The sequence below is a fragment of the Lonchura striata genome, chromosome 1A, assembly GCF_050655825.1.
Source record: "Lonchura striata isolate lonStrDom1 chromosome 1A, ASM5065582v1, whole genome shotgun sequence".
NCBI classification, from domain to species: Eukaryota; Metazoa; Chordata; class Aves; order Passeriformes; family Estrildidae; genus Lonchura; species Lonchura striata.
This window is the reverse complement of record NC_140741.1, coordinates 28,231,462-28,256,768: the sequence shown is the minus strand read 5'-3', so window position 1 is coordinate 28,256,768 and position 25,307 is coordinate 28,231,462. Positions and strand designations below refer to the sequence as shown.

At 40.8% G+C, this 25,307-nt stretch overlaps 1 protein-coding gene across 1 annotated transcript in view; it reads right to left on the bottom strand.

Moving 5' to 3' along the window:
- EP300 (EP300 lysine acetyltransferase) overlaps nucleotides 1–22,032 on the bottom strand; it is a 59,887-nt gene extending 37,855 nt beyond the window's left edge. The window contains exons 1-2 of the mRNA XM_021552832.3: nucleotides 21,150–22,032; nucleotides 6,172–6,827 (exon numbers count right to left, since the gene is read on the bottom strand). Coding sequence (XP_021408507.1) covers nucleotides 6,172–6,827; nucleotides 21,150–21,243 — 750 coding nt within the window. The 5' untranslated portion in view covers nucleotides 21,244–22,032. The remainder of the gene's footprint in view (nucleotides 1–6,171; nucleotides 6,828–21,149) is intronic.
- Nucleotides 22,033–25,307: the final 3,275 nt, after the last annotated feature.

Sequence of the window (25,307 nt, the reverse complement as noted above, 5' to 3'; positions counted from 1 at the left end):
CACAGGGATCCCCTCCCCCTCCACCCTGCTCTGCCAAGGGACTTGCAGCAGAACGCCACACGCCCAGCTCAGCCAAGCTGCTCCTTGGAGGGTAATACTTTCACATTGCAGGTCACAGGAGAGGCAAAGACTAGAGAAGCTCAGGCCAGGTTGGCAGGCAAGCCCACCAAATTGACTCAAAGCCAGACACTTGAGCGACACCTAAGACATTAAAAACCAAATTCCTCAAGGTCTCCCTGGACAAATCAGCAGCCAAAACTTGATTCTGATGAGACTGATACCTGCCAGATCCTTGGCTGAACCTCACAGCAAAGCTCCCCAGTTCTGCCATCACAGACGAACCCGACACCAACCACCTGCATGCAACTCTAGACTGAGTCAAGAGAAACATCATTTGGGAGATTCTCCACCTGGCACAAGTTGGCCTTGTGATCCTGCACAAGAAGCAGCAGCATGCTCATGCTATTTGCTATGACATGTTGAGAAACACGAATAAAAGGAAACACGTAACAGGAAGAAATGTAGGGCCTCATGACTACAGAAGGAGGATCAAAATCCCATATAATTGTATCAGTAAGCAACAACCAGAAAGACTGACACACAGTTCATCAGCACATTAACGTTCTTTGGGAAGAGATAGATAAACAAGTGCAGAAGAACCAGCCAAAGGAAAGGTGGTGTAAGTACCACTGTATAAGAGAAGTACACGGCTTCATCTGCAATACAATGCAAAAACATACATGGCTTCATCATAGCTACAAGTCAGCAAGTACAACCTCTACTTACTCTTCCTGACTACCACATCTTTCACTGCTTTTCCTACTTCTCTTCATATTCATCCAAAGCTTTTCTTCCTCTCCTCACCTCACAGCTTCCATTTAATTTCATCACATATGCAAGAACTTGCACACAAGCAAAGACAGACGTGACCCATTCACAGTAAAGAAGAAGAAAACAAGGAAGATCATAAAATTATTATAATAGAAAGCAAAGGTAATCTCAAATTATTCTTCAATTTACATACACAAGAGAAAACAACTTGACTTTCCTGCATCCAGGGGAAGCAGGGGCTGTCAATACCTGGTGAAAGGTGTGTATCTCTCACCATGGATGACATGAGTTCAGGAAACATCCTAGTTTACAAGTAGCATCAGACAGGGTACTCTCCCCCATCTAAGAGGAGCAACTACAAAAAGCAGAGGAAATTCCCCAAGGTTTTATTCTAATGCCATGAAACACATGCATCTTCAGTTCAGAAGGTCAAGTGACTAACTCTGCTTCTAGTTTTACTGTTAATACCATAAAGCACAAATTGAAAAGGAATACCTGCCACAAGTATGGACACAGATTGCAAATATTCTACCATTTCTCTGTAAGAACAACTGCATCATTAACATTCTAATATTTGAAAGACAGCTAAATATCAGCATTAGTATTGAACTGTGATCAGCTTTTAGGTTTGCAAAGATAACTATAAGCATGGAGAAGTAAACAAACAGAATTAAGCTTTAATAACATTCTTTCAAAGAATGTTAATCCAGAATTCACAGTATCAACTATGTATATCTCTACCAGGGAAACTGCAATGCATGGTCTAGTTTAAGACTACACTGATGATATCTAGTATCTTTCCATATCCACAAGTTCACAAGTGAAAGTTAATTAACTTTCCCCACAGGAAATTGAGTTTAAGTAAATGCCAGATGGGTCTTTAAAAACAAGAATTTTCTGTACAACACTTCCTAGTGCCACTCTAAGGACTGGTAGAGCACTACTGATCTAAAGAATACCCAAACTACATTTTGCCAGTGGTGTCTGCTGCTTTCTTTCCAAGGACTGTTATTGATTATTTTAGTTTGCACTAACTGCACAGTGTTTTAAGAAGCCTATTTCAAGACACCAGCATTATGTTGCTGCTATCTCTGCAGTAAACTCCCCATGCCACTCCAGAAACTTAGACTCACTGCTTCATTTTTCCCTCATAAACAAACATTCCTCTCTTACTCTAGTATGAAGTGAACAATTACTCTTTTTTTGTCCACTTTAGTTTACCAAAGAAGACAAAGGCAAGAACTGGAACTCACACTACCCTTTGAATGGATTCATGTACTTGATCATATGGTATGCTTAGTCACAGACTGAACAGTATGGATCCATTTACCTGTTCAATCAAATAGCTACTGAAAAACAGAAAGGCAACCAAGAACACTGACCACCTATCTAAAATGAGAGACTGAATATGTTAACACTAAGCAATACATTATGCTTTTATTTTCTTATTCTAATTTCACAATTTGAGGGTGACATCTTCAAACTCTTCAATTTTGAACAGAAATTTATTATTAGGAAATTTCTTATTGTTCTACTCAGGAAGTTAAAGAGATTCTGACAAATTATGTTTGTCTTCATAAAATATTGCCATTGAATTTTCTTAACAGAGGTTAAAGTGATAAAGCCAATAGTAACAGAGCTTCGTACTTTCTGAAAGAGTAAACCAAGTCACAAAGAATTACTACTGGAACTAAATGTTTCAAGTGAAATATTCACATAGCAGAGGTAGTAGTAATGCCCTTACTAATCTGAACTGCCTACACATCCACTTCATTAGTGGAGTAAGGGAACATTTCTTGAATCAGACAGGAAACGTAAGTGACCTGAAGGTCAGGTCTATCACTCTGTGGTAGAGCACCGCTATGACAGAAATGCATAGGGCAACTCAGTCACAAAATACCCTCTTCCCCTCAAATGAGGCTGGACAGGTAAGACCCTAACGGGGCACTCTCAACAGAACTCAGTAGAAGAACAAAACAGAGGTTTTAACTAGATAAAATTTCAAATGAAGAACAGCTCAAAATCAGAAATATGAATCAGCTTTTAGCAATTCCATCTTTGTAATAAGTTACCTGTTCACATTTAAATCAAAGGTGTAAAATTACCTAGTGAAACAAAATGCATGAAAAATACTTCAATGATGACAGAACCCAAGCATTACAAACAATTTCCAAAACACTATTTCAAGAGTAAAAGGCATGTCTGTTATCCTCTTAACTTGCACAAAACCAAGCACACAGAAAACAAAAAACTATTCAAGAACACAAAACTCCTTACAATTCCTTCCCTTCCAGACTTCTAACACTTCCTTTCAGGATAGACTTTCACAGGCATTTTTACATCTGTACTGTAAAAGTAGGATTCACACCCTCCTTTGACAGGCAAGATCAACTCCTTTAAAAAAAAATCCTCTCCCTAATATGGGGATACTAGCTTTCCAAATGATGAGTATAAACTGGACCTGAAAAACAATTCAAATTAATTATTTTTTTAATGACCACCTGAGTTTCAATTTCAGTCAGGTTTAGTTTCTCCACACAGCCTATCATGCAACTGGCACAGAGACAGCATCCAGACAGAACTGCTTCTTCACAACTTGGTGACTGCTAACATCAGGACAGAAAACTACAGGATGGAAGTATGAGATTGTGACAGAATGATTTTATGAACAGAAATAATTTACAGAGACATTTGGGATTTCAAGTCCTAAAAGTAACATGAACAACTAGAGAAGGTCAGAAGTATGTAGATAACGAGCAGAGCAAGTGTTCTGCTCTATTGCTAGTCAATATTTTGGGAAGAGAGGAAGAAAACTTCAGTAACTCGACAGGATAACAGAACAAAGCGAAAACATTACCCATTTCACTTTCCAAATTGACTAGCTCCTTGGAGCTCGTCTTTCCTGTTAGAAGAGCATAAAATCCTCCCTCCCAATTACTTAACATCATAGGTAATCTACAAACCATTGCACAAAACAGGTCCATCTCACTGAGAACTCTCTGAAGCAACTCTCCCAACACCTAAAGGGCCTGCCTTTGGCAAGCTGACATGATGAAGCTGACCAATCATAACCAACGCATCTTGTCTGATTTTTTTCCTCCTACTGAAGGAGAGGTTTTGGATAATGTGCATTTTTTGCAGCAATGAAGGAAACCTACAGAAGTTAGTACAGCAACTCCCACTTTAACAGCAACATGCTACTAAATTTATCCAATTTAAAAATGGCTTTTAAAAACAACTGCTTAAGGTCTTCTGTTTCATCTACTTTTTGAAGATTTGTAGGTGGGAAAACCCAAAAGCAGATGGGTGGGGAGATAAAACGGTCAGACACTACTGTTGTCAGACTTTGCTAACTCTACTGTATGAAGTGAAACACAGGCTCCCTGCCAACAACCAAACCAATTGAAGACATTCCGGAATTTCAGCCTCCATTTCAGACTGTTCTCTCTCATCCAACAGTTTCAACTCCTTTATGAGGAATATAACCACTATACTTAACACAAAATGTCTCAAGATTGTTTTATCAGCAATTAAAGAACCCTAAGTATTTTTAACCATCCTGGGACTATTAAATAAGAAACAGAAGTTATTGCGTATTTGGTCTGAATAGTCTCAAAAGCATAAAGTGTTCTTAATTTACATGTATGGAACTTTTGGAATTTAAGTAAGGAAAGGAGGCAATTTAATTTTAGACTAAATTGGTCAAAAGCTTGATTTTATGTCCTTTCTCTACTTTTAGATAAATTAGTTTATTATAGTGCATAACTCTAGCTCTGATAAGTAAGGATGAAGTTGCATTTCATCCAAACACTCAATACCATCAATTTTTAACCTCTGAAAACAGCTTTCTGAAGATCGGGTTTTATTTGGTTTTTGTTTTTTTTTTTTTACAGCCAAGGAATAATGAATGACGGGTTATATAATTCCAATGCAAGAACACTTCAAGCAGCTACATATTTCTTACCACTGTAAGCTGCATGTAAGTTTTCTACTGTAGTAATCAAACTCGGCATCAATTTTCCTATCAGGCAAAAATATCTGAAATGACCAGACCACAGAATCAACCCATTACTTAACAAATATATATATATACTATATATATATATATATGTATCTCTACACATACACCCACACACACCTTCCCAAAAGTTAGCAAGTTAGCACACTGAGCTTAAGCAAACAACTAAGACCAAAGAATTTTATAATTAATGTTCACAACACACAAAAGTAATTTCAGTTAATATATTAAAGCATGATAAAAACATTAATACACAGCATAACTTTTATGTATGCTCCAAATACATTTATAGACTGTTATTTATCATTCCAAGTCCTCCAAGTGGATTGATTTTAGGCATTCAGAGATAGATTTAGGTATTGCAACGCACCTTAAAGAAGCCTCTCCCCTCAGTAGCCAAACAAAAAATACCCACTTAAAGTGAACTAAAACACTGAAGTATTTTCTAGGTTTTTGATCAAAACATTAAAAAAATGGAGAATACTCAAGTGGCTCCTACTCTAAGCTGGCTAATTGTGCATGACAAAAATTAAATTGAAGACATCCTTTTATCCTTAGTAAAACCCGTAGGTCTTCTCTCATCTTTTCAGTGTCTTATGACAACTTTCTTCCAACCTCCTGGATTACAAAAGCACATCTATTTCCCACTCAGTATTCAAAATATATTTTTTTTAGCTTTCTGGTTTACTCTCCAATAGACAAAGCCACTACAAATTTTAAAACTAGAACTGAATCACACTAACAGTCTTAAGAATTCAACATTGTCTTCAGGCATCTACACAAGCCCTCATTCTCCACCATTAACTCCAATACTCAGCACACACAGTGAGTAGAGCAGTCAATTCAAACCTGGGTGCAGCTCTCAGTATCTGCTACAGCACAAACACTCGGCTGATCTCAGATACCAAATACTTGCCTTAAATGTAATACAGAAAAAATCACCAAAGCACCTAAAAAGTCCTGATGTATTCCCATCACACTCACAATACCAGCATCACATTAGACAGAAAAATACAGTTGCAGAGAAAGCATAAAACAGAATAAAATACAATCAAGTTACTTTTCACTGTAATGGATAATCTGTACTGTCAAAAGATTTCTAAAATAGGCTTTTTAATCTAGTCATAGTCTTGCCTGTTGTGCAAGATTCAATTTTTGCTTCCTACGACCATCACAAATTCAACTTTAGCAGCATATAAACTATTTATTCCATCATACAGGATTCTTAAAGAAAAAATCCTATAGAATCCACAGTGCAGAGGATTAATTTTGTAAAACAAAGTCAACAATGAGGAAAAGTAATGAAGTTTAGCTTGTCTTACCTTGTTCATGGCTCCAGGCTGTGGCCCTCTTAGTCCAGCCTGCCCTCCCATCTGTGGAGTGCCTTGTTGCAGTGTCTCAGCCAACAAGTTCCCAGTGCCCATTCCTGGGTTTGGGTACGGCATATTGGGTCGCCCTCTGCCTGCTCCAATTGAACCGTTCATGACTTGCCCCTGCATCATCCCCTGTCCATTGCCTGCTGCCAACATCCCAGGATTCATGCCAGCATTCATCCCTGTGTTCATTCCCATGCCAGGCTGGTTAACTGGGCTGTTCACTGTTGGCATCATTGCTGCTGTGGATTGAGCAGAAGGACCCTGGTTTGGTCCACTTGCACCCATCGCCATACTGGGAGAAGTCAACCCAGCCTGTGTCATGGGGCTTTTCACCATGCTATTTAACATTCCCATTCCAGGACTATTTTGTTGGGTTTGACTGGTCATGCCTTGGCCAGGGCCACCAACCCCCATATTGAGATTTGGGGAGCTACCAGCCCGCAGAAGTTCAGACAGCTGCTTGTGTTTAGAGGCAGCATCTTGTGCCAGGCCAAGGCTGGTCTGCAGCTGATTAATATCACCACCATTAGTGAGTCCAAGTTCTGTGGAGCTGATCAGTTCATCTGGCAAGTCATGTTCCAGATCAAAGAGTGATCCAAAATCTGAAAAACAAAACAGATTGTGTATGAGCTCAGAGCAATTAATAACATCTTGAAGTTTCTAATTCTTAATTTCCAGCAAAACTTGACTTTTTGCATTCAAGCAAATTTCTTTTATCAGTTGTTATTGAAAGCTATCTAATTTGTCAGGATAAAAGTATTTCTAAACTCTATGGGGTCTAAACTAGAGAAAACCATTCTACTTTAGCTTTCTACAATTTGTGTTGAAAGATCATTGGGTATCTCAGCCTATGATCTCTCAACTTGAGAATTTTGACAAAGGAGAAGTGAAAAATACATACTGAAATCTCTCAGAGTTAGCCAATGGAATTAAAGAGCAATTGCAAAAAAGAATTAGCAGGTTGATGGGAAAACACTGTCTTTAAAACTTTTGCTAAACTATTGCTTTTGGAACATAATTAATACAGCAATACAAATGAAAAATGTTTATTACTTATTAAATAATGAAAAGAGGTTTAGTTATAGGGTTTTACATTGAATTGGGTTTTCTGGCATTTGGTTTGGTTGGTTGTTTTGGTTTCTTTTTTGGGCAGCTGTTTGGTTTTTTTATTCTTCCACATGCAGTCATTATTAACATTGAATTGCCAAGTTTCATTGAACTTCATTGGACAGACAGTATCTTCCTACAACAAATACTGTGAGAAAACAAAGTAACCCTGCAGGGTGCTTGCCACTAAGCTGTGAAAAACACTAGGATGAAAAAACAAATTCCCATCTCAAGAGTCCATGCAAAGCAATCCCCAAGGTAACTAAGTGGCAAAAGATTGCTACTCGGAAGCTACAGATACAAGAATATTACATAGTACCCAAAACCAATTTGATCAAGAGAACAAGTTCTTACGCCTGCATTAGTATGCATACCTTGGTCTATATAACCTGTGGTAGTTAAACCAAAAATAACTTGTTAAGTTTATGGTTTCTGACATGCATTAATGACAACTTCTCTCTCCAAGTGAGAGAGGAGCTGGTGTGTTGTTCTCACCAACCATGAGTGTCTGGTGAGGAATGCAAAGCTCAAATGCAACCTTGGCTGCAGTGATCAAAAAAGGTGGCGCTCAAGATGCAAATAGTCCAAAAATTAGTGGGAAAAGACGACAGTCAAACAGCAAGTAATTCAGAGAAGTTCATCAGTATTGTCAATCTTTTTAAAATGTTTCACATGATACTATACCCAAATTGCCAAACACCTGGAATAACAGAGTTTCTACAACTTCACAAGTGATATCACAAATAAGATTATGACTTTAGAATTCTGAAAATATCGTATGAGATTGGCAAGAATACAGGTACATCACAACAGGGATTTTAACACTCCTTTTATAAACTCTACATTGGTACAAACCACCAGAGACAGAAAATTCCCATTAAGGAACTTTAAAACTATTAAAATAAGGTAGCCCATTCTTCATTATCATATATCTTGTGCTAGAAGTTATGCTTTGCAAGACACATTAATGACTGATCATCCATTTGCATGACTGGTATTTTTGAAGATTCAAAAGTAAAGGAACAATCAGAAGAATAAATCTTTGTCCAACTTCTCTTTCATCTAAAATCATGAACTTAATGTTGTGTGTCAGTAGATTCATCTAAAAAGACACCACACACACCCCCATCCCCACAAAAAACCCAAAACAAAAAACTGAAACAAAAACCAACTTACAATGCTCAGCATTTAGCTTAAGAATTACATTTCAATGAACATGGGAAGAGTTAGTGGAAGAGACCCTAAAATTAGAGATCAAGGAAATGGAAAAGGCCATTTAAAAAAATGATGATAGCTTCAATCAGCTTCCATTGGCACATTCAGAAGCCTGCTAGGACATGTTTAACAGTCAACTGTTGAAACATTACATCCTGAAAACACCCTACTAATAACCTGACAAAGAACCCACAAGTGAGGAAGGAGTAAAAGATACAATCAGGAAGTCACAAGTTCAGCTGTTGTCCTCAACAATGAAGAAAAAAAAAAGTGAAAACAAAATTAAGTGACTTGATAAAACATGACCCAGCACAAAGCCTGTATCTACAACATAACCGTCATGGCAGCCCAGACATCTCCCATCAGCATCCACACAGTCCAAAGGACATGTTTTTGACTGTTTCTAGTTGGGCAAAGAATTTCTGCTCTTCAACAAACATAACTCCCAGTACAGAGCAAGTCGCACACCAAAAATCCTCGTTTCACCTTTCTTGTGTTCAGACCATTGCGTATAAAGCCCTTCACAAAACCAATTGGAAAGTGACCAGTAAATATTTGACTATGAAAAACTAATTTGTTTTTCAAACCACCACATAGTATTTTCTCAGGAAGACCCATACAGATGATTTCAGATGTAACACCCCAAAGGGGCAGTGCAATTCTTGTTTTGAGAGACAAAGATTTGATCATCTTGACTCACAAGAAAATATTAATCTGCTTCTCCGAAGACCTCACTTGCTTAAATTCTCCCTCCTCATAAATGAGGAGATAATTCCAGCTTTAAGGTTTACTACCCATTACTAACTGGAACATCCAGGTACAAGCTATCTGAGCTCCTTGGCCTGATTGTTCTGTGACATCAGTGAACAAGAAGAAAATGTCATAAAAACTGTAAGTGGAATTAATTGTTTTTATTAATACCTTAAAACACAACACAGCACTAGCTACATTAACAAAACCCATCCCCAACCTGAATGGCTGTGAAATAATCCTAGTTAGATTCATTCTTTATATCAAAACATCTAAAATATTCAATATAAAACTTCCGCATAAAACTAATTTGCTAGGATTTTTAATCCTAGAGAATATACTAATGACAATTAACTGTAAAATAATATTGTCAACTATTAGCCAGAATTGTAAGTAGTAACTACTAAGAATGCAATATTCTGGTATGAGCTTGCTCTTTTTAGAAGTCTTCTTTAGCAGGTACATAATATATAAAAACTGGTCTGGTCTGGTCAGCTATGAAAATTACATTTTTAGTCAACTGCTGGGAGGCAAAACTTTTCTAATACAGGACTGAAACAGAATCTCAAATTACTATAAAGATGAATAGGACCTTGTGTATATATAACAGTTGCAATCCATTTCAGTCTTCTACATAGAACTGGTGCCCTAAAGGCCACTGTAGAGAGTTCTATCTATGACCAAGCCAAAAACTGTCAAAGCTGGGCCAGGCAGCTCACAAACCATGTGAAAACAAGATCATATATACTCACACAAGAGACAAAGGCATAGCTTAAGACAATGATGAGAAGCATCCAGAGAGCTGATTGCCTTTCCAGTACACTGAGCTCACTGCTACTCTTGCAATCTGTTTCATTAAGGATATGCACAAAGATTTCTCACTAACAAAATCAAGCTGGTGGGAAGGCAGAGAAGGAAAATTAGTCCTGCAAATGTTTGTCCACCTGATTCATCATCTCTAGAGATCCCAACACAGAAAAACTGAGATGTAACAGAACTGACAGTATCTAGCCTAAAGCCCAAAACCTTCCAGTAATACACAGGTAGGAAGTGGCAGTGGTGGACCTGAATCCTGACCTCATCCTGATCTCAGTACAGCAGCACAGAGTGAATCCCCATCATGCTATTTACGGTATTATTAGTGGATTTCTTTCTACAGGCAACAAGAACATATAGAATAGATTGCTGCTGCCACACAAGATGCAAAGAAAAAAAAAAAATCTCAAAACAACATCTAAGTAGTAGATCTTAGCCTTAGTCTTAATCTGTGATCATCTTAACATGCAAAGGCATATCATAAATTCCTTTTAGGAACTGTACCACTACCGAAAACTTAGAAAGTCTTTAGAGGAAGAAAACAAAATCCCAACAACTTAACCTGGCTACATTAAATCTGTAGTGAGAAAATCAGAACAGATAGTAGGAGCAGGTCCATTTTGATCAGTAGCAGTTCAGTTAGACTGGATTAAGTAGTATGAACTGTGCCCTAAACTAAGAGAAGGCAACTTCAAAAATCAGTGTACTAGCCTGCATTGCATACTATGGACTGTCTTCTTGATTTTGTATTCTACTTCTAAAAGTCTGCTTTTGACAATGTCTAATCTGCAAGATGCAAGGAAACTGCCAGCCTGGGGTGAAAAGCCACCTGGCACCAAAATGGACTTTAAACTAATACACATGCAGAGTGTGCAATCAAAATCCTTTAATCAATAGACTTCAACGTCTTATCAAGGGATCAATTTTCAAATTAGCTACAAAGTATTTATTTCAAGCTAGTTTTACTGCAAGAGCACTTGGTAGCACAAGTGACACATCAGCTCTCAAAGCAGGCAAAGCACCAATTTATGACAGTGTTTATAAAACAGGGAAAATATATCAATACTAACTACTTAGCAAGGAAATCAGCATGTGTTCTGGTGGGACATACGAGCTTCTTTTACATGCTTTCTAGCCAACAGTCAGGATCCCATTATTTTCTCATTTCTGGATTAGGACAACAAACCTTTACTTATGGGAGGATGGATTGTAGGAGAATAGAGATAGTGCTGAAGGCAATCTTACCCCTGAGGAGTTGCAGCTGTACTAATTACCAAAGAGTAGGAACAGCCTAGCTTTTAATAGGTCACAGCTGTGTCCAATAAGGATGGGTGTTATAAAAGAGTGGGTTAGGTAGTTGAGAGAGAGTTGGAGTCAGTCTGCATGCTGCTGTGAGAGTAATGGTCAGGCAGTCGTGCTAGGGACAGTAAGCGTTAGCATGTGCTGCTAAGGACAGGAAGGGTCAGATGTTCATGTTAGGGACAGGGAGAAGTCAGATGGCTTTGTGGAAGAAAGAGAAAATGAGTCAGTGTTGGGAGGAGCTGTTGGGAGGAGCTGCCCAGGAGAACTCACAGAGAGAAGGTATGACATTCCTACAACAAGATCAGTAAGATAAACTAACGATGACAGTCAGCTCCCATCCACCTCGGTTGGTGCCAAGCACTGACACCAACAATTGGTGGTCCATATGGGGATTAGTTCTGACATTTATTCACCTTTCAGAATAAAATAGGAATTTCTGTTTATACGGAAACTATCTGGTCCTAGCAAATACACTACAGTGAACAATACTGTTTTTTAGGAACATGCCCATGTGCTACAAAATAGAAATACTTTATTCTCCCAGGTACTAACCCTCAGAATCAAGACATAGGAGCATTCAGTATTGAGAAGAATTGGTACACGCTGAAGAAAAAGCACATGTGATCAACAGTGCCTCAAGAACCCTGAATGGCAGATAGGTCAGACATCTACTGACTCCTGCGCCTATCTCTGTCAGAGCAGCAAAGAGGTAAGAAACTCAACAGTTCCTGTCCCTGTTTCCCATTTACTATATTCTGAACACAGACACACCAACTTCAAAACCTGCTGAACAGTCACCTTTTTACACAAATGTTTCTGAAGCCCAGCAACCTCTTAGTGGGTCAACTTATATCACAGTCATTGGGTTCAAAATGAAACAGACAATGCTTAATACAGGACACTGAATACAAAGCATGCATGTGACAGGGTTGACAGGAACCACAGATCATGTTGGACCATATAGAAAACACAACACCTTTGTTGTGCTTTCAGACAAAGAATAATAATAAGGTGATGAGGTCAGTATCTTCCCTGCATGGGGATACAAAAGCTACCTACAACTGAAGAGGGCCTACATGTAACAGACCAAGTACCCAGAAGATCCCACCAGTATTCCAGAGAAAAAAGCCAGAGGCTTGCAGTCAAGCCACCAGCATTACAGACCCTAAAACACACAGTCTGAAATTACATTAAAAAAAAAAAAAAAAACTACCAAAACAAGCAGAAATCAAAATATAAAACCAAAAAAGGCAGGACAAGAAAAGGAGAAACAATCTCATAGGGTAATTCTCAACTATCCATGAAAATGCAGAAGCAAAGGTGAAGCACAGTCTTGAAACAAAGTGCTAATACTTATCAATTCCCAAGGCCTCCACAGTGACAGAAAATTAAATTACATAAGTCCAGGCAGTTTTATCAGGGAAGAAAGAAAAAACCCAAACAAAAACCCACATGCCTAAGGACAAAGGCACACACCAACCTGGTAGGAATTTTGCTGTACTGCACTTTGGATATCAAACCATCAAGTCCATTAAAAGAGGGGGCTTTTCATGTAGATACTCTATGAAGCCACAATTGCCCAATGGTAACTCAAGTTCTGCCAAAATGTTCTAACTTAAACAGTAGAATTAATTTAAATTCATCTACTAAATTGATTTGAAATGAAGGGGCAAAACATCCACATCAGCCTAAAATACTAAGGTCTAGAGTAATCATTGCAGCTACTGCTTCCAAAATCCTTGGACAGCACTCCCAGTATAATCCTAATGGAGGGTGATTGCTTGCTCAGCAGCAACTGAGAACTTGTGTTCTATATTATGCTATTTGAGTAACTGTCTTCAGTGTTAGACCTTGATATTAGTTCTGTTCCCAGTAAGAAACTGGGAAAGCACTGCCACTTTCCTTCCCTGCCAATCCAGAAAAGTCTTGAATTACTTCACTACATCAAGAAACTCTGTAATTTGAGGTAAGACTGTAAATAATACAAACAGAAAACGTATTTTAAAACTTTATTCAAAACAACTGGAAGACAACAAACACAAAGGTTCAAAACATCTTAGCACACTATGGTAGCACACAATTTCTGGCACAGATATTTTTTTTAAAAATGAAACACTTATTGATCAAAGTCCAATTCACTATGTAGAATGCACATGATTGAGCTATTAGTTGTAACAACCAGGCTAAGTGTAAATATTTTACAAGTATGAACAACAACAAAAAAAAATTGTTCTAAATCAGCAACAGCCTATCATTCAACATCTACTGAAGTCCTAAAATTAGGACCTCACTCTCTCCATTTTTTAAGCTATCCTAATCCCTATTCAAACACTGGTGTCAAACACATCAACTTTGGCTTACAGAAAATAGTCTCAGTTTTGTAGAGTCTCAATAACCTGCAAATTTAAGTCATACTTTTCCCAAACTAATATCAACCAAAATGTCTATTTTAGTAGACTCTAATTGATGCACGGTTTTTGCAGCTTCAGAAAAAAAATGTATTTACAACAAACTTTCCAGTTTCATATTGAAAGTTCTTCCAAAAAAAAAGTAATTAGAGATACAGATGATAGTAGGAGTTAACCACAGAAAACCATAGTGAAAATGCAATGGTTATGAGTCTGGAATATAGAACTGTAAATGTTGTAGGGAAACAGAAGTTGATTACTTCTGTAATGGAAAAGACTGAGGTCAAAAATCAGGAATAGGGTATGTTTAAAGATTTAATATTATTTAAGGAGGAATTTCGGAGACCTTTTTATTTATATACCTGTTTATTTATGCTATTATACAAAGGCACTAGTCTTGCCATCACTGTTAACCCACATAAGATGAAGTTTTGACATTTTAATCCCAAAATGCTTAAGTCACACCATTATTAATTTCCTTGTATACATGCTGCTATTTGCATAAGTTCATTGGGCTACCTTTAACTTGAGTCAAAAGTCTCTAAATTAGTATTACTATTTCAAATGGCATCTGTGTATGCACACAGGTCTAGAAAGTTAGAGAAGCTGGTGGACAAAAACTGGGTACATGCAGATAGGATGGGAACACCTTTATGTGCACAGAACACACTGATTCATTTTAGAAGCAATTACAAATCAGTTTCAAGAAAAGAGTAAAGTTCATTTCATTGTCAAGTTAACAACGACTATGAAATGATGCAATCTGCATATACAATTACCAAAAAGTCAAGGCACTTTAAGTTCAGCATTACTCCAGAGTAAAAGCAAAAAGCAATGCTGAATTTATGCACAAAAGATATACAAGTGAACAAAATAACATAAGTCAGCAGATCAGACTTCATTATCTTAAACCAGTAATACTCCAGATTTCCTGGAATTACAATCAATACCATGTAAAAAGCAGTTTAGTTTCAGCAAAATTTGAACTGAGCAAGCCATATATCAGCATTTTTCTGGACTTTTTATTATGATTCCAAAAATGAAAAAACCCTGAACATTCACATCTTTTCATCCATTAAAAACAGTAGGAGTATGTTACAGTCTCACTCAAAACAAGAGAAATTGTTCAGTGGTATTTGGAAGTCCTACAAAAAAAGGAAATAGCAAATCCTGATTCTGCAAGCAGAGAGCATTCAAAACTCCTATCCTTAGATCTCTTGCAGGAATACAACTAAAGATGCAGTACAGAGGTGTTTCACACCATCAAATGGGAAAGAATTAAATCTTTATCTACCCCATCTCACAATGACCACTAATAGAAAATTACCTGTTTTTCAAGGTTCTGAACCTAACTTGCACTTCTTAATGAAAATCTTAGACTGGTCTCCAATTTGACATGCTTGATGTCAGGTGTGTTGACAGGAACAGCATCAAGCAAAGAAGTTACTGCGGTTTGAGCCCCTAAGAATTCAACACTCCTCCTTCTAATTTTCTTCAAAAAGATTTGGAAAAAATAAATGCTTGAAGGAGAACATTGAACATCAAATTTTTAAGAGAACTTTAAATGCATTCATATGCTAGCCCATTTAAAGAAAAATTTTTGCTATTTAGGAAGAGAATGATAGGTTGTCAGATACTGTTCACAGGGAGGATCTTTTCCCTAGTTGGAGTTCTAATTAAAGTTCTACAAATTCAAGGCAGCCACAAAAGTTTTTTTATCAGGCACACCACCATATGCAGAGACAGATGTATTTTACTTCAACCTGCTGCTACAGTTTAAGTAGACAAAAAAAAACCAAAATCTGTGGAGACAGGTGTGCATTGTTTAGTTGTCAGTGAAATCTACACAGGAAAATTACTCCATTTGACAAATAATAAATCTAAGTGATTTTTGGACAAACACTCTCCAAAGGACCACAAAATCAAGTGATGATAAAGGGTGAAGTAGTAATGTTACACAGTTGGAACAATCACTAAAAGGCTGCTCCTGCTAAGCAGCTAAGCAAGACACTGAAGTGACACACTGGAGATGATCAAATAGCCTACAGAGAAGATGCAAGAAATATACACTAAGTCACACAAAATTGAAATTTAATAATAAAGTGGTTTGCTCCAAGTTATAAATATACAAAAATACAGAACTCCTACAGCAGAAGTTCAGCATTTAGCCCCACTACCTTATTAGAACCACACCCCCAAAAAACATATACTGAAACCTAGAGTCTGATAGACCCCTCCCAGATAATTGGTCTTCTACAAATGCCCAAGTGACCAATAATCTGAACTTAAGGCAAGCCCTGCTCTAGGACTGTGAGGAACAAGATGGAAAAATTAGTATTTTTTTTTTAATCTAGGATTTAAATTCCCAAATCTTTTCCCAAACAAAGGTTTTTCCCTGCAATATTATTAAACTTGTGAATTAAGTTTTAAGTTGCAATTGTAAACCGGTTTTCCAGTCTGTAAGTGCTCAACCAACCCTCAGTTTTACACTGTGGTATGTATGGTACTCCTGTTGGACTATTTTTTTTTTAATTAGGTAGTTTTCTAACACTGCTCAGAAAAAGTACCTATGTCAGAGATAGCGTCTACATGGTAAAAGACACAAAGAATAGATACAGCAATTTGGGAACCTACAAGGTTCAAAAGTCTGCATGATTTTCTTTAAAAAAATCACTAAGCACTATATGAATGATTAGTTTACTTTTTAAAGAAGTCTCACAGACTTAAATTTTCTTAATATGTATTCCTAATACAGTTACTTTGAGAGCCCGTTTGGCTACACAGCAATGACACTCATTTTTGCCACACAAGCATCCACCACTGGAATACTTGACTTACAGTATATTCCATCCATCAAATTACATTATAAGGCAAAACCAGTAAGAAATATGGCTCTTAACAAGAAAGAATGAAAACATTTGGCTGTAAGTTAAAATGTAGCTAATCATTTGGTCTTTAACATTAGCTAGCAAACAGAGTGATGAAAAGTTGTTGATTTTAAATGTAGTATATACAAACACTAGCAAAAGCCACACAGCTCTCAGGAAATTGAAAAGAGCAGTGTGGTAAGATTAATACAACTAATTTCAAGAAAAGAAACATCTTGATCCATTCAGAACAAATGAAAGACGAGTATCAGTCAAAACTGCAGTAGTCCAGAAGAGAAGTTTCATTACAGGTCTTAGACCTTTGATGCGAGGGAGAGTAAAATTTAAAAGGTCAGAAACAGTTCCTGACAAAAAGGAACATCCAGACTTTACAAAAGATGGGTACTTCAAGGGAAATTGAAGATGTGCTGTCGCACAGAAAAACATGACTTTTGGATATAGTAAACTGAAGGATGTTAAGGCACATACTACAAAATACATTCCCTGATCTCTGATATAACACACATGCCAACTAATTGCAGAAAACTGACTTCCAGTGTCCCAGCAAACCTGAAACACTAAGTACTTAAAATCTTATTTTCAGATCTAGCAGCCTAAATACATGATACCATACAAACACACTCTGCAGCAGGAGGTGTACTCCATTTTTATTCCATGAAGAAACACAGTGGTTTTGAACCCAGAGCCCAAAATTTTCCCAGTTCACAGAAAACAGCTTATTTCTAAACAGGAGGAGGAGTGCATGTGTGGGGGGGATGGGGAGGGGTGTAAAATACGATAAAACTCTCCTGCCCCGAGTGAATCACATAGAAATCTGTACAATTTCATCACACCTGCATTACTGCAGGTAAAGTTGAGGGATCCACAAATAAAAAGATACCTCTCAATCCCCCTGACCACACCCCCAAATTCCAAAACAAGTGGTTTAAAGCATAAATCTATCTTTATGAACAACTTTCATTCATTTTACTCCAAGAGGTAATTCCTCCAGTTATTCTGTTATAGTGGAGGGAACTAATATCAACCAGTTTGCTAACATAGTGTTTAAGGAAGTCTTGCTAGAGTAGGTGCAACATATAAAAAATGTTGCTACCAGTTAAGAAAGGCAAGCAAATGTGCTACATTGGTAATGTATTCAGTATCCTCTTCTGTCAATGTAACCGTGCTGGTACTGAAGTGTAACAAAGTCACTGCTGTCACTAAAAGATTACCCCACTGTAGAGTTGTCATGGCCCTCGGAAAACTTAAGGCCTTACAAGATACAGAGATCATTACCATTCTTCTTTGCAACAAATTTAACAATTAAATAGAGAAAGGGGAGAAAAAACATTGTAGAAAAACCTGTGTAGTTCAAGGGAATCCCACACACTCATGCCTCTGAAATTATTCCGGAGCTACACAACATTAAAGAAAAAGTGAGACCATTCAAAAATTCTAATATATTAGAAGACGCTGAAAGTACCAAGACTGTCTAAACTACTTCAGAATGTTTATTACAAGATGTGCTACAAACATTTCAATTTGCCTCCTTAAGGTTGAACTGGAATTAATAAAGCAACTTAAAAGCACACTAACACACTATGTTCCACAGCAAATTCTGAGCAGGGAACACATGAACCATCTGTAACTTTTAAGACAGAAGATGATGCAGCACTGCAACAAAAGTGAGAAAAGCAGCTGTATTTGGCTGCTGCCAATAAATCAAGCATACTAGGACAATCTCTGCTTATTTCTTTTTAGAAGAAAGCCACCAACATTAGAGTTTAGTACAGTCCAGGCACAGAATATGAGTATCATCCAGGTCTACAGTGAAAACATGAGTTAGAGATTCCTCTTGGTCTTCAATATAAATATACGTAACATCTGCAACTTTGGGAATAATGTAATAGGAGTCAGTCATCATTTTTACATATCTAACAAACTAAAACTGTTCAGAACATTTTAGAAAGAAACTAATCAAAAATTTAACTGCAAAAACAGCACTATGCACAGCTGCTGCAGTAAGTTTCATCAACAGTGCAAGTGTCTTGCCTTTCTCCTTCCTTCTGATAGTGCTAAGAATTGAACAGTTTTAAAAAGAGTGCTTGAGTAAGTACATAACTACCATGTTACTTATTTCCTATAATTAACCGAGGAGTGGGGACAATACAAGATTCTATAAGTGGAATTTACTTCATGACAGCTTCTTACACTATTTCAAAGCAAATTTAACCAGCAGAGAGGTTAAAAAATTGTAAATTTCAAAGTAGTTTCCCATAACAGAAGCAGGACAAAAACTGCAGTCTCAAGCAGCAAATGAGAAAAATACAACCATATAACCCTCAAAATACATTCACTGGTTCATAGGTTGGATTTTATTCACAGAAATAGATATTATATGTCATGTCAAAAAAAACACAGAAAGTAAAACTTCCCATAATTGCTTGGCAATTAAAAAAAAAAAAAGCCACAGGATTAAGAAATCTTTAATAGATTTTATATAGCACACTGAAGTGTTTGCACCACTATAAACCTTAGCATAGCTATCAGGTGATAACAGTCCCAAAAACTTTGGGAAAAATTTAGTCTGAAACATACTGAAACTGTCCAATCACTAGTGTTTCACAAAAAAGATTAAAAGTTCATTTATATACTATAAAAAGCTGTCCAGTAAATTAACAACTGAAGACTAAGTATTCTGTGAGAGTCTACACCTGTTAAACTGCAATACATACACGAATTATCCAACCTTTAGTTGCTCACAAATGTCTGAACTTAGATGTGTGTTCATTTGAATCAAAATATGCCTTTAGCTTGCATATTTTTAAAGTATCAGAACTTTTCTCACAAAATATTTTTATTTCACCTCTCTAAACAGAGGAAAATAACCACTATCAAGACAAATTTAAAACGGTTACTATTGAATTAATCACTGTTTTCCAAATCTAGCAAAAAAACAGCCAACAACTAGTTCTCGCTTAAGAGTAGCTTCTCCAACCCTCTTCTACTCTCTTACTAGAGACCTGTTAATGTTAGGAATAGTCATGTCCTCCAATTACAACATAATATTGGCTGTATTTAATATGCACTAAAAGTCACACACAAACTTTTCAAAACTAATACATCATTCACCGAGAATAGAATAGGCAAAATCAAAATTTTGGAGATGATCCCAAGCAGAACCACATCCACTGCTCAAAGACCTGCTATTAAAATCTCTTTTCAGAAAAAACAAAACAAAGGCCCCAAAAACCAACAAGAAAACAACTCTTCCCTTTTCTTGCCAGTTGTTAACTGCATTGAACAAGAGCACGGGTGCCTTCAGAAATGCCACCACTCACCAGACTGGCAGGAGGAGGAGGCCTCCTCCATATCCCATAGGTTAATAGTTTCTAATGTGATCTAATGGGAACTAATGCGAGTTCAAAGAAACTCCAGGTAACAGAGTATTCTCATAGCAAAATGACACCAAATACTCATCTGCTTCGCAAGAAATATTAAAAAACAGCCCTTTGTTACTTCCTCCCCATTCCCAGTACAACCAGTTAATATTTGCTGGGGACTGGGTCACCTAAAATTTCCATGTCCTAGCTTGCCTTCCCAGCATCACCAAAGACCTTGGCAGGACTGCAGAGAAGCCCCTTTTCACAGTTTTTAAGTCTACAGGGGAGTTTCAGACATTTTGGTCTTACAGCAAAGAAACAGGAGATGCAAGATTAACTACACTCCATATTGATTCTTAAGGCAAATAAGGTGAAATAAAATTTCATCTCTAAGAAGATAAGTCTCAATAAACCTTATGCCACAAGCATGGCATCTGAATTTTGGTTTTAGCTGTTTTTCCTAAAGCCGATGGTCTATTTGAATCAGAAAATCAGTATTTTGATACACTTCTACAGGAAGAACGGAGGATTGTAAGAAGTAAATCATATATGCAGACTGCATATAAGAAAAAAGAAAAACAGCAAGAGAAATAAATCTCGTTTTTAAACAAGATCTAGAAGAACCCCGTATATGCAAAATAAAATACAAAACCAAGAAACTTGTGCGTACACACGTAATCCAACAATAAAGTATACAAAAGCATCGTCTTTAGCACTTCGTATTTCTGCAACTGGCATTATGCTTAGCAAGGAGCTAAGCTATTATTGTGAAAGACACGAAAATGACGAACTGTTAAGTCCTATCTGCAGCTGATCAAAAGCACAATAAACTGAATAGCTTTGCTCTCAATCACTTCCAAAAAACCAGAAGGGCAAAAACATCCGAACACCCTCCCTATGCCATTAACGCAAATAGCTTCAAACGGAGCGAGAACAGGCGAAACAGACGGGAAGGAGAAAAGCAGGCTCGAGCTAACAGCAGCAAAAGGGAGGAGGAGATTTAAGCAAAACAGGGGAGAAAAGGGCAGTAATTGCGGCACCAAGAAGCGGGGAGGCTCTGGGGCCCCGAGACTGACCTGTGCCGTCGCTGGCGGACACGGAGAGCGCCGGTGAGGAGAGTTTAGGCCGCTTGGCTGAAGGCGGGCCCGGCTCCACCACATTCTCGGCCATTTTTAATTTTTTAGACAATCGCTCAGAGCAGAAAGAAGGTGGGGGGTGAACCCCAAAACCTTCACGGTCTTCTGGGGCCCGGAGTCAGCTGAAGAACAACAATAAGGCCGAGAGCGAGGAGGAGGATCTGGCGGAGAAGGGGGGCCAAGTTCCCCTTTTTCTGCTTCTCGGGCTCTGGGAGGGCGGCAGCAGAGAATCTGGGAGAGGTGGGAGCTGGGGCGGGCGGGGGTGAGGCCTCTTCCCCCAGGCGAAAGGGCTGAACGAAGATGGGAAGAGCAGGTAAAGCCCCCGCCAAAAAAAAAAAGGAAAAAAAAATTAAAAATGGAGGCTGGTGAATATTTAAATTTTTTTTAGTAAAATTAATCCCGGCTGTTGTGCTGGTGCTTCCTCGCCGCCGCCACCATCATCATCTTCATCCTTCGGGGGGTCTCCTCCTCCTGCTGCCTCCTCACCGCCGCCATCAGCCTCTTCCTCCTCGGCGCCGTCCTCCTCCTCCTCATCGCCACAAGGAGGCGGGCGAAGGAGAGGAGAGGAGGAGGAAAAAAGAAAAAAAGATCACCGTCCTCTAGCAGCGGCTCCTTCCCCCTCCAACACCACCCTGCGAAAAAATACCCACCGCCAGCGACAGGGCTGGGGGGGAGGCGGCGGGGGGGAGTGGCACAGCGTGCGCGGGGTCCCCAGCTCCACTCGCTTCTTCCTCGCCCGTCGCTAATGGCTGCAGAAAGGGGAGCTGTAAGGATGAGGAGGGTGAGGATAAGTCCCAGGAGTCTCCGCTTCACATCTTGTTGTGCAGGCAAAGAGGAGGGGTTGTTGTCCTGATGGAGGCAGCACCGATCGCGGGATGGGAAGGTGGGGGGCGGGTTTCAACACCCCTTCTGCCCCCTCTTTTTCTCTTCTTCCCCCTTCCTCTTTCTCTCGTTCGCAGTAGCAGGCTGCCCCCCCGCTCCGGCGCAGGCAGAGGGGCCGATCCCACAGCAGCGGCAGGAGGAGGAGGAAGAAGCCGGCCCCTCCCGCCCTCTCTGCCTACCTTCCCCCTTCCCGGGCGGCCGAGGATGGTGGCAGGGAGGGGGCTGCCCGTCCCAGCTCCCCCGGACCCACGGGCGATGCAGGGCGCGATGAGCGAGGGAGGAGACCCTCGGCTGTTGTTCGGGCGCGGTGGGGACTCCCCCTTCGCCTCTGCGAGGGTGGGGAAGGGAGCGAAGAGGTTGGAAGTCGGGGTGGGAGGGGAGGCCGCGCAAGCTACCCCTCGGAGAAGAGGATCGAGAGGTAAAATTAAAATAATAAAACAGGAGAAAAATCACGGCGGGGAAGGCCGGGGGATTCGCCCCGGAATGGCCGGGCGGGGGAGGGGGTCCCCGGCGCTGCCCCGCGGGGGGGGCCGGGGCGGGACGGCGGCAGCGCGGGGGCCGAGCGCAGGCTCCCTACTGCCCCTGCCTGGCGCTCCGGGGGCGTGTGTGCGGAGCGGGCAAAGCGGGGGCGGAGGGCAGTGCGGGAAGAGAGAATTCCGGGAAAAGGAGAAGAGAGAAAAGGAAACAGAAAGAGAAGGAATAGCGAGGGGACGGGCAGGCTGGGGTTGGGGGGGGGAGGGGAGTCTGGATTCCTCGCTTCTCTCCCCGTCCCCTGTCCGTGCCCCTGGGTCTCTGTGCGCTGCCCTCCCCCTGGCTCGCCCCGTCCGGCTCGGCCTCTCGCTCCCTTCTCCTCCCTCCGTCGCTCACACACAAACAAAATGGCGGCTGTTGTTCCTTCGCTCTCCCGAGCCCTCGGAGGGAAGCGGCGGTGGCGGCGGCGGCCGGAAATGAGCCAAGAGAACACGGGGGGCGGGGCCGCCACCGGGGCGTGGTCAGCCCCGTGGGCGGGGACACGGCGGGGCGGGGCCCGGCGGCGTTAGCGCACACAATGGAACGCGGGGCGCCGGCGGGGTGGGGGGCGTGGCACCGCCCCAGCCGCCGTCACGAGACCGCGCTTACCCACTCAGCGCTCGTCTCTCTCCGGGCTCTTCCGCAAACTCCGCTGGCCTCGCCCCTTAAAGGCGAAGGGTTTTTCCCTTAAAAAAAAAAAAAAAAAAAAAAAAAGGCTCCTTCTTCCTGCCCCGCCCCATACGGCCTTATCTGTCGGCCCAAAAGTGCGCGGCGTAGGCCCAGGAGAGCCTGGCCGGACCTTGTGGGCGCTCCGGTCTGCTGCTGCACCACCCGGTGCCTGCTGCCCGGCCCGGTGGGCTGAGGCGCCGGCGGGAAGAGCGCGGTTCTTTCGCTGCCCTCCTTCCTTCCCTCCCGCCCGCCGGCTCCCGGCCGGTTCCCCGCGGCGCCGGCGGGCGGGGCCCTCCTGCCGCCGGTCCCGGGCCGTGCTGCGCCACAGACATGGCAGCACCCGGCCAGCCAGCAAAGGGCCTGGGCAGCGGGGCCGCACCCCGAGGCCCCCGAAGTGGGCGAGTGGATGTGCGAATCACACAATCGCAGAATCAATTAGATTAAAAAATCTCTGAAATCATCGAGTCCAACTCGTGACCGAACACCACCATGTTAGCCAGACCATGGCATTGAGTGCCACATCCAGTCTTTCGTTAAACACCCTTAGAGGCGGAGACCCCACCACCTCCCCGGGCAGCTCCCAATGTTTAACTGCCCTTTCTGTGAATAAATTCCTCCTAATCCGGCGGCGCTCTGTACTGCCCATCTCGGGGGTACCCAGAGCTGCCTCAGGCTCCCGTCGGCGTTACAAGACAGACAAAAATCCCCAAACGCCAAAGGATAAATAAGCCCACAAGCCCCGCGCTCTCCGCCGGACCCCAGCGTGTGGCGGGGATGGCGCAGGGCACGGTACGAGGGACCGCGGAGTCCTGACAGCGCTCCCGCCCATCAGAGGGGCTGTCGCAGGCATAGGTGACACTGGCGCGGTCCTCCGCCAGCCCTCTCAGCCCCCGAGCCGTCCCACAGGTTACAGGCCACGAGTTTTCCTCAAATCTCTGAGGGCTCATCCGTGAGGAAATGCCCGATCCCGGCATTTCCCTTCGGTGCGTTTGGACTCCGTCGGGCCGCACACCATTACGAGATAGGAGTGGAAGGGAAATGCAGGCACGTGCATGTTTTGGATGGAGAATCAGGGGGTGTTGATCCAAAACCGGACATTTGCGAGGAGGACTTCCCTTGCCGCTCACCCTCAGGGACGAGCTCTCTGCAATCCACGTAAGAGCCACAGCAGGTATTTGGGAAGAGCCTAGACTAAACACAGAATCAATACTGCAGCCTACAAGAGGAGCCTACAGGCAGGAGGAGATTCACAGCCCTGTAAGTTATTCACCAGCTCCCTCACATACTCCCACTCTTCAGCTTCCCTTGTTTGGGTTTTATTTTAAACAAGATTGTTCTTGTCTTCCCCAGCGCAAAAAGGAAAACACAAACCACTCCAAAAATGCCCAAAGATTGGATTTAGGCTTCCTGAAAATTCTTGAATGCATAGGCACTACGTTAAGAGAGGTGGAGAGAGCCTTGCCGCTACAAATAAGCCTCGGGAAAATAATGTGTAGTGCAAAAAGTCTCAAAGTCTCAAAACTAAAGCTGTCAGGACTAACAGCCTAAAACTTAACAGTGACACCTTAGAAACTATGTTAGTGGTTTTCACAGGTTTTTTGCCTTTTATTGTTTCTAAATTTCCCAAAATATGCCAGTTATAGAGATTTTACGTTACCTCAGGTTTGTTTTTTGGGTTTTTGTTTGGTTGGTTGGTTTTTTGTTGTTGCTTTTTTTTCAGATTGACAGTTTCTCTTGTTTGTGAAGCAATTTTTTAACACAGCTGAGACTAACTTTTTGGTCTCATTAGAATTAGAAGTTGACTGAAATAAGTCAATATAAAATTGTCAGACTGGAGACCCTTAGTCTACAGTTCAATAAGGAATTAGTGCTGGCTTTTTAAAGATGCTGAAGTGCACATAAACACCTAAATGCTTTTAGAAGTCAGGCCCTTACTAAACAACAAGTTGGGAGCAAATAAAATGTTTCAAATAAGAGTTTTGAGACACTTGTTCCTATCTAGAGACTAGATCCTACCATTCAGTTCACCTGAAATTG